The sequence below is a fragment of the Hippocampus comes genome, unplaced genomic scaffold (assembly GCF_001891065.2).
Source record: "Hippocampus comes isolate QL1 unplaced genomic scaffold, H_comes_QL1_v1.1 scaffold1, whole genome shotgun sequence".
Classification (NCBI taxonomy): domain Eukaryota; kingdom Metazoa; phylum Chordata; class Actinopteri; order Syngnathiformes; family Syngnathidae; genus Hippocampus; species Hippocampus comes.
In genome coordinates, this window is record NW_017805010.1 from 625,052 (window position 1) to 638,396 (window position 13,345).

At 41.1% G+C, this 13,345-nt stretch overlaps 1 protein-coding gene across 6 annotated transcripts; it reads right to left on the reverse strand.

The window, feature by feature from the left end:
* Nucleotides 1–627: 627 nt before the first annotated feature.
* Nucleotides 628–13,255, reverse strand: slc26a6.1 (solute carrier family 26 member 6, tandem duplicate 1). 6 transcript variants are annotated; one of them, XR_002167386.1, is made up of 20 exons: nucleotides 12,714–13,255; nucleotides 12,180–12,635; nucleotides 11,952–12,091; nucleotides 11,436–11,546; nucleotides 10,813–10,946; nucleotides 10,413–10,577; nucleotides 10,128–10,280; nucleotides 9,074–9,156; nucleotides 8,530–8,677; nucleotides 7,133–7,246; nucleotides 6,905–6,982; nucleotides 4,937–5,032; nucleotides 4,682–4,788; nucleotides 4,036–4,105; nucleotides 3,529–3,618; nucleotides 3,264–3,401; nucleotides 2,030–2,055; nucleotides 1,349–1,473; nucleotides 904–970; nucleotides 628–748 (listed from the first exon to the last, which is right to left on the reverse strand). XR_002167386.1 is itself a non-coding variant. In XM_019863025.1 (20 exons), exons 2-19 carry the CDS (start codon nucleotides 12,317–12,319, stop codon nucleotides 947–949), a joined length of 1,971 nt encoding a protein of 656 aa, XP_019718584.1. In that variant the 5' UTR covers nucleotides 12,320–12,635; nucleotides 12,714–13,254; the 3' UTR covers nucleotides 628–748; nucleotides 904–946. The 6 variants fall into 6 exon arrangements, 5 of the variants coding, with proteins under 5 accessions (XP_019718584.1, XP_019718585.1, XP_019718586.1 ...); XM_019863025.1 differs by lacking the exon at nucleotides 2,030–2,055 and adding an exon at nucleotides 1,704–1,758 and having other exon boundaries at nucleotides 12,714–13,254; XM_019863026.1 differs by lacking the exon at nucleotides 628–748 and having other exon boundaries at nucleotides 755–970.
* Nucleotides 13,256–13,345: the final 90 nt, after the last annotated feature.

Consider the following 13,345-nt stretch of genomic DNA (forward strand, 5'->3'; position numbering starts at 1 on the left):
AAAAACAAAAGAAAACAACCAACCATCCATCCATCAATTTTCCGATCCGTTTTATCCTCACAAGGGTCGCGATGGGTGCTGGAGCCTATCCCAGCTGTCTTCGGGCAGTTGGCGGGGACACCCTGAACCGGTTGCCAGCCAATCGCAGGGCACACACAGGCGAACAACCATCCGCGCTCCTACTCACACATAGGGACAATTTTGAGTGCTTAATCAGCCTGCCATGCATGTTTTTGGAATGTGGGAGGAAACCGGAATACCCGGAGAAAACCCACGCAAGCACAGGGAGAACATGCAAACTCCACACAGGAAGGCCGAAGCCGGGATCGACGTGCTAACCACTGGACCACCGGGCCGCCTTCCAAACAAAACATGTAGTCCTAAATGTGTCTCCTTGACTGCAGGTATTTTTTTAAACCAGCTATAACGTTGTATGACCTTGAACAAGAACTCACCACTGGCAGGTTAACGAATGCAGCTAAACAGTATTGTTTGGAAGAGATGCAACTATGATCAATCCTAAAGTCAGACTTGGGTGGGTGAAAAAGTCTTAAGAGAGGCAAAGTAGAAGGGAGATGGGCCTGGCGCAATTCAGGTCAGAATGATCACTTCCTTTGAAAAGCCGGGTGGCTGCAGCAGATTTCCTTTCACAAATTTATTTACACCGCAAACTGGACAACTCCAAAACATTCTGACATTTCGTTTGTTCAGGAGTAATCATCAGGAAACATCACACTTTCAAAGTTCCTCATTCAAAAAGCTCGTTACAACACTCATTTAATACAAAAAAATTTGTTGTAAAATTGTGTAAATAAATTCTTGGATGACAACATTTCAATCGTTGTTGTTCTGACTTCCACGTTTAATGGTGCCATAGTTTTGAGATGCATCACACAGACGTATGGGAAGGAAGGAGGAGGAATCCGTCCAAGTTGTACATTCAAGTTTATGTTGCATCAGCGGTCAATTCCTGAGAAGAAACAAGTCAAAAACAAAACTCATTCAAACCACATCATTGCGACACAAATTTAAATGGTCAGTTCTTTTGCCTAGCTAGCCTCTGTTGTAGATAGATGTTCTTGTAGCAGTCCCATTTGTTTTTGCAATGTGAACGACTCCATAAAAATATCGGATTTATCAAAAAAATCTGAAGTAGCCATATTCTTCCACTTGTATTCATTGCCCAAGTAGCACCATCGCACAAAAGCTTCAACCTCAAAAAAAAAAAACAATCTATAGCTTATGCTGCGTTCAGTTCCTAACTATTGAACTTTTTCTGCAACAAGATCAAACACTGAATGATTTTTTAAAAAAAGCACAAAAAGTGTGAATGTAGGATGAAACACACCTCAAGAAGCACAGGCAGGGAGCTGACACAACGACGGACGGCGTGATGGACTGATGGAAAGATGGAGGAGCCGGGCAGGCTGTTGGGTATGCAGCCCTGATACCGGAGCTGAGCTAAAAGGCTCTCTATTGACACATACAGTAGTGCAGCTCAGGTTTTACTTGACATTTGCGCTTGGATCACGCAATCAAAAATGTATCAATAAAGATGTTTGTGACACCACTCACGTAGAGGGAAAAGAAACATGCACACACTTGCAGGTGTCTGCCACTGCCTCACATCCAAATTGGGTGTGTGCAAACTCGAGCACGTGTCACGGTAAATAAAAAAAATAAAAAAATGTAATAAAACTGACCCGGGCACGAGGCCAGAAAAACACGGAGGCTTCGGGCTTCCAAGTTCTCCACAAGCTGTTGGACACACACACACATCAGAAGATAAGCTTTGAGAGGATGCCGTCACTCAATTTTTCTTTCGAGCAAAATCTGTCACGAAGCTTGTCGGATTATTCGCGTCTTTGTGATTTTGCTTATCAGTGAGGTCAAAGATATGATAAAGCCGGGAACATTAAGATTGGTTAGTCATTCATCAAAAGCTGTGAAACGCAAGACGACGTGCAATCAACAGGGTGTGTCGCAGATTTTCATGATCACATGACCGCTGAACAGTAGCCTCACTCACAAGGGATGAGCATTTGAAGGGATTTTCTGAAAGGGGAGAACAAAAAAACAAACCAATGAGGTGCTCCACTTTAATTGGCTAAATGAAATGAACAAACTCAAGTTGTTGCTTGACAAGGAGTTTTGTGAATTTGACTTTGAAAAAGCGAAAAAGAGATTTTTACGGTGAATACCAAGCGAGCGGTGCTTATCTCTGAATTAAAATATGAGGTGAGGATTATTTTGATACCGTGCAATTAACTGGCAACCTGTACAGCATGTATCGCTAAATTTCCTTCTCACCCACTCTGCTTACGCGTGACTCTGAACAGGATAAGCGGTAGGAAATAATTCATGATCAAAAAAATATGTGAATTGCATCAACCACATGACAACGTCATTTAAGTTACCCTGACAGTACTCATCATGGTGGATGGTGGAGTCAATGAAGTTTGTTGATTTTTTTTTTTTTTTTTTTTTACATTTTTACTTATTTATTTGTGAACATTAACCTTCGGCCAACAAAAACTAATCCGCTGACTGAACGCTGACTTACAATTAAGCCCAATCAAAGTTGGGGAAATTCAATATTAATTGTAGAGGGGGAAAAAAAGAAGCTGCTTACTGTAGGCCAAGAATATTTTACGGTTTCCGCTTGTAGGGAATGTAATTGAAAGTCGCACAAAGAGCTGTCAAGTCAGCTCAAAAATAAAACTGCACTTCACCATTTGTAGTAGTCTGATGGAAAAAACATTTTTTCAATGCATGCCTATGTTGACTCCAATGTGAATTGAGAAACATGATCGATTGTCTCAATTACATGATTAAAGATAAGATAAGAAAACCTTTATTTGTCTCACAATGGAGAAATTCCCAATTTACGGCAGCAAAAATTATAAAAGGGAGAAGTAGAAGAACAAAAAGCATACAAGTAAATATAAATATGAATAAAAAATGTCATTTATATTATATTATATTGTATTATATTATATTATGATTTATATAAATAAAAAGATAAAATGCAACCAATTGCTTCTAATTGCCTCCAATTAAAATCCAGAAATGTTTTAATCATGCTCCACCACTCATAAATAGGTGTTAAGGCAAATAGCCAATGAATAAAGTATTTATGTGACCAATGGTGAGATCACCGGTGTTGGTGCGTTGCGCCCCATCAGGCTGAAAAATCAGTCACGCCATCTCGCATCTCGACGGTGCTTTTTACAAGACGAATATTGACAGAATTGATGAATCACCTTGCAAAGCGCCGTCATGGCGACGCTGTCCATGAAGCTGACTGAGCTGAGATCCAGAATCAAGGAGTGGCCGTGTGTTGGCAACTGGGCGGCGGTGTGATCCCCTGGTGGGTTCTCGTTCTCAGCACGACTTACAATCTGAACAGAGAATGGAAGACTTGGAGAGAATTCCATAACAATGTGTTGCTATGTGTGTGTGTGTGTGTGTGTGTGTGTGTGTGTGTGTGTGTGTGTGTGTGTGTGTGTGTGTGTGTGTGTTTTCCACCTGTGTGATTTCAGTGAAGATCATTTCAGAGTTAGCGAAATAAATTGGACTGGGACAAAGGATTATCGTAACGCCTGGAACCATCTTTGCCTGTGAAACCCACACACATTTATCACTTAACCCTCTCAGGGACGGCGGTTACTACAGTGGACAGCTTATCATGTTATCAGGTTACAGGGTACATGAAAGGGTTAAATCAGAAACAAAAGAATGCTTTCCTGCTCATGAAAGAGGGATGCAGCTTGATCCAACATACAGAAAACTCCCTTTACTCTATTTTATATGCCCACGTGTTGACCCAAATATTTTCTGTTAGCTTTCTATCCTGATTCAGAAGATTTTTAATTAATGGACTTTTTCTACCTTAGCTCAGATGGTGTCCAGTCAAGTGTTGAACAAAAGCAACACATTTTCATTTGTACAACTGCTGGCAGATGAAACTAAAAGGTAATTAAAAACAAAAAAAAAATTAAACAAGTATAAAAAAAAACAAAACTATGAAAACACCTCATTGTAGAGCTGCACATCTATGTAACAATCTGTACCAGGAATTTGACCCAAGACTGCAGTGGAGGAGCTGGAAGATAAGGACAAATGCGAGAAATGGTCATGACGACATGGCAGACGACTACACAGAGAGAGAAGCTAAAACGGCAGACCAAGAACGCTTTCATTAATCCTCTATTCTGAGAGTCAAGCCTAAAAGATCTCCCATATGCAGCAAAATGCTAAATAACAACACTGGTATATTTGGTTGCAAGATACAAAAAAAAAGTAAAAACAAACATTCGACATTTTTATGTCAATCTGCTCCACACAATTAATTCGACATTTCCATTTTGGAGTGTCCTGTCTGTCAAACTGAAGCTTGTTTTGAAGAGGGTTGAGTTAACTGCCACCATCCAGCGCTTGTATACAAATTTATATACAAATTACACATTTATGCATGCAAATCAAAGCAAAAAAAAAAAAACGTCCATACCTCAAAAAAAACCAATTCCTAAGTCAGGTCACGCTTATCACAAGGCACCATTGTATTCATTTTAGGCCCAGATGCGTTACTGTGTTCAATTGCGACGTGATCAGTTCAATCAATTGAAAGCTTAAATGTCTGTCGGTCACAGTTCCTGTAATATCACACAAAACCACTGACCGTTGTGTTCTGTAGATGAGCACAAGGAGAGAAAAGGCGATGGCCACTGCCAGACCCAGATCCAAATTTAGGACTAGAGTTGAAATCAGTGATGCCACCCACACAAGCTTGAGTAGTGAGAAACCAGAGCAGAGGTCAAAAGTTCATTGTCACAAAGGAAAAGGTTAGTAGTGCAATGATAATCGAAGGCAGTGTGGACTTGTCACACGTGTGTGTGTGTGTGTGTGTGTGTGTGTGTGTGTGTGTATACACTACCAGGTCAAATCGATCAGACTTCCACAACAAAACCACATCTTGAAACTGAGCCAGCAACCCCTGCAGGTTCACCACAATGATCACTGCTAAAATTGCCTGAAACAGACAGCGAGTTTTCTATCATTCATTCCTTGATACAAGGCCTCACACGCATTCGTGACCCGTGACGTGATCGTTCCATCCATCAATTTAGCGCTAAATATAAATAGATGGCTTCTTGTGGTCAATACTCATTCTTGCACATTTTTATGTAAATTTTCTCATATTCATAATGGATACTGCATTTCATTAATACATGTAATAAGTTGATCAATGTAATTCTGATGTATTACTATATTTTAAAAGTATATCACATTTATTGGCTTAACTCTGATTTGTGTAGTTTTTTTGTACTAATCTTTTGAATTTGTCTTTGAACTCGACAAGTGATTTACTCATTTTCAGGTCCGTTTCGAAATTATTCCACAGATTGACACCTATTACAGATACACTCCGTTGCTTGATGTTTGTTCTTGTTTTGGATTTTTTGTATTGGTTAGTTCCCCTTAAATTATAACTTTCTCGAATTTCAAAAAGCTTCTGGATGTTTTGGCAAAGGAGGTTATTATGTGCTTTGTACATCGGGCGATTTTGAAGTCAACCAGGTCATAAAATTTCATTGTGTTTAATTTGATGAATAGTGGATTCGTGGGTTCTGTATATTTAGATCTATTGATTATTCTGATTGCTTTTTTTTGTAGTTTTAAAATAGGGAGTGTGTTTGTTTTACAGGCGTTTCCCCATATTTCCACACAGTAGGTCATATATGGAAGTAATAATGAGTAGTATAATGTGTACAAAGATCTCTTATTCAGCACATCCTTAGTTTTGTGGAGGATCCCTATAGTTTTGGATATTTTTCTTTTGACGTTATCTATGTGTGGCTTCCAGGATAGTTTAGTATCTATTACTAATCCAAGAAATTTATTTTCATAAACTCGTTCTATTTCAATTGAGTTTACCTTTATTTTTAACTTGGGTGTTTGATTGGTCTCGTGCCAAAAACAACTAACTTAGATTTTTTTCAAATGTAGTGATAATTGATTCCTGTCGAACCAGTTTTTTAATTTGTTTAAATTAATTCATTTTCCACATTTTTCAGGAACTGTTTCATATTTTCTCCAGAGCAGTAGAAAGTTGTATCATCAGCAAATAGGGCGCATTTGAATTGTTTTGAGACACTACAGATATCATTTATGTATAAGATGAATAGTTTTGGTCCAAGCACAGACCCCTGAGGAACTCCATGGGTAATCTTCAGTTGATTGGATTTTTTATTGTTGAACTGCACATACTGATATCTGTTTTCTAAATAACTTTCAATCCATTTATATGCTATGCCTCTAATACCATATCTCTCAAATTTATTCAATAATATACTATGATCTATTGTACCAAAAGCTTTTTTTAGATCCAGAAAAATCCCAACAGTAAATTCTTTGTTGTCTATATTAGTGGCTATTGCTTCCAAAAACTCCATTACTGCCATTGAGGTGGTCCGTTTTTCTCTGAAGCCATATTGATTTTCACTTAATAGCACATGTTTATGTATGAAGTTATCAAGTCTGCAAGAAAATAGTTTTTCTAATATTTTTTGCTTTTTTTGCTTTCGCGGGCCACATAAAATGATGTGGCGGGCCAGATCTAGCCCCCGGGTCTTGAGTTTGACACCTGTGTTCTTGAATGTTATCTTGCTGAATGATCAAAATGTTCCCTTCCATGATGAAAAAATGGCTATTTAGCTCTTGAATGATTGTCAGTTTGTGTTTTTTTTCCTGACCTGACATGTCGCGATTTGTACTGGTAGCGGGGAGGAAGCCAAAGTGAACACATGCATGTCGTTGTCAACCAAATATGGATGCGTGACTGCAGGAAACGCTTTTCCAGCAATAAAAATAGCTTGTAATGATATTCCAAGTCGATTTTTACCTTTGGCAGCTGCTCGAAGAGATGACCAATTTTCAGCAAAACGGTTAAAATCATCAGGGCTGATACCAGGCCTGACATCTTGAAAAGCAAAACGAAAGTGCAAATGAGCAATAGGAAGGACAAACGTGAGGATTTGCATTTGAAAAGCATATTGGCGAGGCGAGAATGTATCACGTGCCCTTTCAACAGAAGAGTCTTTCAGGGGGTAAAAAAAAAAAAAAAAAACACCTGTGATTTGACACCAATGCTTTCTTGAACCATACTGCGTGAGAAGGAGCAACTGACAGCAAAACACTGGAACATGGCTCCGATAGAGTTACACAAACCCAGAGCCAGCAGGTCCTGAGGAGGGAGGAACAAAGAGGGTTTGTGTTCAAAAAACAAAAACAAAACAACAAAAAAAAACATTATCATCAAGGTATTTTTTTCCAAACTATCTGCACAGGTTGGGAGAGGGTTTCAATTGATTTTAGGAAACCTGTTGGTTGTTTACCTTCGGTCTCAACTCACCCCAGAAGTCTTCTATTTGAGTCAGTATGGTGTTAACAGAAGAGACCACTCTGCAATTTAACCCTTTCAGGGACAACGGTTACGACAGTCAACTCAACTCGACTCAACTCAACTGTATTTCTAGAGCACTTTAAAACAACCACCGCTCTATACAAAGTGTTGTACATGGAGCACATATCAAATATAGAACAATAAAGAATAAATGAATAACGAAGACAGTAGAAAGCACAAAAAAAGTACATCCAAACTCAAGTCTGAGTCATGCTGAGTCAAAAGCCAAAGAATACGAATGAGTTTTGAGACGAGTTTTTTAAGATGGGCAGTGAGGGGGCTTGCCGAATGTTCAGTGGGAGGTCATTCCAAAGAGAGGGACCAGCAACGGAAATGGCTCAGTCCTCTCTGAGCCTCCGCTTAGTTCTTGGTACCGCTAATAATGTCTGGTCCGCAGACCTGAGGGACTGGGCAGGTGTGATGGGGCGGAGGAGCTCAGAGAGTGAAGGTGGAGCGAGGCCATGAAAACAAATTATAGGATCTTCAAAAGAACTCTAAAATGTATCGGGAGCCAGTGAAGGGATGCCAGAGCAGGAGTTATGTGCTCTCTCTGACGAGTACCAGTCAAGAGGCGAGCAGCAGCATTCTGGACCAACTGGAGACACTTAATGGAGGATTGGCTGACTCCAAAGTAAAATTGCATTTCAGTAATCGAGCCGGGATGTTTCAAAGCACTCATGAGAAAGGAGAGGTTTTACTTCAGCCAGCTGCCTAAGATGAAAGAAGCTGGATTTAACAACGGCACAGTGGACAGTTTTTCATGTTACCAGGTTACACGGTGCATGAAAGGTTTAAATGGCATCGGTGTCAGTTGGTTACCAAATGCCATAAGGGCTTGCCACAAAAATATTGAGAACAATGTAACATATCTCACGAGACAGTATCGCGACACCTGAATCAAATGTGATGGTGCTGCTGTCCCTTGAAATGAATTCTCCCTAATGTGTTCAGACACATGCTGTGATGTAGCTGAGGCGATTTCTGTTACCAGGAAGCACCTTGCTAACTAAAATAAAAAAATCAATAAATGCAGTTTTTGATGAACTGTGTTAGAAGTACTGTACCTGACTGGAGTCAAAGTGGTAACCATGTTTGTGGGCAAATACCGAGCCCATGGCCGAGAGGAAGCTGAAGCCCACCAGAGCGACCGACAGAGCCGGAACGAACAGTTCCCTGGCCATGGAGAGAGAGGGGACGATGGGGGGTGACAGGCTGCAGAAGAGGAACGACAACAGAAAACACCCACTCAAAGACGACATTGCAATTCAGTGCCAAACGTAAGTGAAACGATGCCATTTTATCGCTGACCTCAATGCTTTTACTCAAGTTCAAAATCGATGTTTTTGAGATTTAGCAGATTGATCACGAAACCCAATTCTACTAAATGACAATAGAACACTAAAATGAGGGACTTGGCAGGATGATGACAAGAAAGGAAATATAGGTCAGTCAACATATGGCCCCTATTCATTCTTTCTAATCTTGATTGTGTAATTCATGTCAATTCACAAAAACAATAGCATTAGCATCTAGCATTAGGAATGATGGATGCTGAATTGAAAATAGAAGCAAAAAAAAAAAAAAGGACAATAAGACTATACCACTGACCCAGAGGGAATATCTCCAACCACCTGGACTCTGTGTTGTCCAGCCAGATTCATCTGCACCGAAACCACAGTACCCAGGACAATCTGTTCCGCCCCCCCCACCCCCCCAAAAATTCAACAGATTGAATGCATACACACATTTGTTGCACATTCTATTCAAAGTAGTTCATCTGGAGGTTGTAGAATTAAGCAGCTCATCAAATGAATGAAACACATAAAAAGGTACATAAATAGTTATTAATTAATAGGTATTGTAAGTACCGTATTTTCCGCACTATAAGACGATTCGGAGTATACGGCGCACCTTCAATGAATGGCCTATTTTAAAACTGTTTTCATATGTTAAGTCCAATTACCCCATGGGGATGAATAAAGTTTTCTGAATCTGAATCTGAATATATAGAGCGCATTGCATTATTAGGCACATAGAATAGAAGCTACGATGGTGGCTGCAGTAGCGTTATGCATCCACTAGATGGAGCTACGCTAAAGTGAATACAATACAATACAGCTTTATTGAGATCGAGCTTTCATAACTGCTACGTCTGTAACAAAGCGCTTTCCAGAACAAAATACGACGTCCAAGAAATCTGAATATTGATCCATATATCAGGCATGCCGGATTATAATGTGTACTGTCGGCTTTTGAGAAAATTGAATTCTTTTAGTGCTTTTATAGCGTAGAAAATACGGTAAGCAAGGGTGGCACGGTGGTCGACAGTTTGCATGTTCTCCCCGTGCCTGCGTGAGTTTTCTCCGGGTAGTCCGGTTTCCTCGCATATTCTAAAAACATGTATGGCAGGTTAATGGAACACTCTAAATTGTCCCTAGGTGTGCGTGTGAGTGCAGGTCGTGGAATCTTTTTTCCAAACTACAATAGAAGGCATGGTGAAAAATTGATTTGAAATGTCTTTTTAAGAGCGAATCAGTGTTTCATCTGCTCTTTTACTCTACATGAATTTGATCTATGTTAACATGCACTGTAATTGTATAATGAATTTTGTAGTTTGACATTGGGGCATTGGTTCATGTCAGTGTTTGCATGTGTTGCTCACCAGGACAACTTCCCAGGGTATGGCCGCCGGCAGCTTGCTTTTAAAATGTTTATTCAACATTTTGCCCCCAATGAGTAGCACCGTAGAAACCACAGTGACGGACAGAGTTCCTGGTATTAAACTGCTCATTCCACACAGGACATCGTGTAAAATCTGGGAGAAGGGGACACAAACAAAGATGCTTTAATGAGACTTTCCATATATATATATATATATATATATATATATATATATATATATATGTGTGTGTGTGTGTGTGTGTGTGTGTGTGTTACGACAACCAACCCAAGCGGAGGCCATCAGTCCGGTGTGTCTCTGTGCAAATATTCCCGTCATGAGGGGCAGCTGCAGGGCAATCACATGCAGGGCGGCACCTGTTGTGTAGCCTCTGATGAGAGGATCGGACAACCAGCGGCACACGGCCCCGCAGCGCAGCAAATAAAGCAGGAGCTGGAGGAGTACACACACATACACAAATGCACATAAACACCACTTGTGGTTTTCAAACCTCCATAATATGAGCTGTTGCGCTCTTACAAAACAATATTACTTATTGAAGTATGTGAAGACTTTTGACGTGTGTCCCCGTATGTGCCATCAGACTTTTAAAAGTGTGAAAAGCCATGACATAGTTGTGTCAGAAAATAGATGATAATGCATAATCCATCCATGCATGCATGCGTACCTGTATGAGACCACAGAGCAAGGTAAGTTGGACGGCTATGTTTACTTTAGCTGCCACCATATCAGCACCATCGTTAGGCAACTCCACAATGGCAGGGACAGACCCAATCATGATGGCCAGGACAGCAAAGGTTCCTGAAACATGAACACACCTTTTGCTGAGCTGAGTTTAAAAGTTAGCATCTTGATTTGGTATTGTGTCTTTTTTTTTAGGTGTTTCCATTTGTCAAACGTTGCATACATTTTGGTCATGCTGATTTGAGAACATCACACATCCAGGCAGGTGAAAAGACAAGGCCAATCACCATTCAAAATTGATATATTTGAGCATATCCATCCATCCATTATCCTCACGAGGGTCGCGTGGGTGTGCTGAAGCCTATCCCGACTGGCTTCGGGCAGTCGGCGGGGTACACCCTGAACTGGTTACCAGCCAATCACAGGGCGTGCATAGACCAACAACAACCATTCACACGCACACTGAACTATGAGACAGACGTGCTAAAGAGTCAGTCATAGTGCCGCCCTCCATATAATAATTTCACACATTTCCAGAGAGTTATTCATCAGGAGCAGAGCATATACATAATTCGTAGGGCATTTTTGTTTGAATGTGCCAGTCACCCAAGGAGAGATGTCTTGAAGTTCCAAATATGAAGTAGATGATCAGCGGGTAGAGAGATGTGTAGAGGCCAAAAACTGGGGGCACGCCAACCAACATGGCGTTGGCCATACCTGCGTAGGACAGAGAAGGGGATGTGACTTCCAAGTAACGGAACACAGGTATAAATTGTTTCCACTCGAACAGATGGCTTTGAGCGAGAGACTTTGCCCAATCAGACACAAGCAGACAGACAACCATTCCCAATCACATTCACACTAATGGACAATTAGATGCTTGTTGAATTGAAAATGCGTATTTTTGGACTGTGTGTGTGGGGGTGGGAGAGCCAGAGTACCCAAAGAAAATCCACACAAGTATGAGGAGAACATGCAAACTCCACGCAGGAACACTGGGGCTCAAATTAGAACATGGACCTTTAAAACTGTGAGGCAGAAGCATGAACCATCAGTGAGGCGTGGTGCCAGGTTTGCATTTGTTTTACCAGGACAACTTCTGCTGTGTTGAACATTACTCACCCTGTGGCAGATGCATGACGCCCACACTAAGCCCAGACACCAAGTCTCCTACTGCACTTCCTCTGATGGAGTAGTGAGGCAGCCATGACAGGATGGGAAACAAGCCCAGCAAAGTGCTTTTTAACCTGGAGACCGAATACCTGAATGCAATGCAAATCCACAAAAAAATAGATTGAGATGTCGGCCCGAGTTGAGAGTATCCAGTGAACCTGTCCTCCTTTGACTCACCGGCATTGCATCTTGACCCTCTCCAAGAAGGGCACGGACGTGTCGACTCGCTGCCCAATGACCTCCAGCTGGGCCTCATCCAGGGCCACAGCAAGATAAGGCCTGTTGTCGGGATGGTCATTTTGCTCAGTGTCATCCATCTCAAAACAAGTTTAGGGATTAATGGGAGAAAAAAAGGAAGACTTTCACTTTTTATCCTTAGTGTGCCTTCACTGTGTCCTATGCACTTTTCCCTCTGCGAAAGGACACATAAGTGAGTTGGAAGGCTTTGCAACTCAAGAGAATAAGAGTTCACACTCCACGGTGAGAGCGGGGAGCAAAGCACACAAAAGCACACGTGAGTCCAGGAGGGTGGGGAGCAGCCGTGAACTCCGGACAGAGCACAGCGTATACAACCCCCTTCTGTGCTGCCCCACCACCTCCGTTCTTTTGGTCTGAATGCCTCTATTATGGTTTCTGTGGAAATGAATGGAAAAGTTGCACTTTAGTTACGTAACTAAAGAATGCGATTGCAAGGGGTGGTTCCAAGCGCACCTTTCTTTCGTGATGTCAGGTGGCGTTCCCCCCGGAATCACAGCGCAGCTTTAAAATATAGTGAACTAAATACGCTAACAATCTTCAAACATAAATTAATAAAAAGACATCGGAGAAAACAGGAAGCAACTACATGTTCAAAATCCCCTTGCGCAAGGATAATGTATACCGTGACACAACGGAAGAAAATACCGTCAATACAATTTAAATCGAAAGTATGCGTGATGTTTCGTTCCCCCTCTTCGGATAATCGAACCAACGTTCAGGAAACAACATTCAAGATGATGACGTGGCATGGGGGCGAGACTTCTTGCCACAAAAAGTAAAAAGCAAAACATATCTAGTAGTAATAGTCATACAAATTGTATTCGTACAGTGTCTGACCAAGACTATTAAAAAAAGTAAAAATAAACTCCCACTTTTTCCTTGTCCGTTTGAGAGAGCCGCGGCACGCTAGGGAAGAGGTCCTTTACCATGATTATTTTCTAACAGTTAAAAGGTTTGGAGGTGATGTGATACGTTTGAGACAAAAAAAAAACTCTTGACTCCGGCAGTCAAAATATAAGATACATTTCCCAGAATGCACTGCAGCAGCTGGCGTGCCTCCTCCAACCGTCCGGTTGCCATTAGCC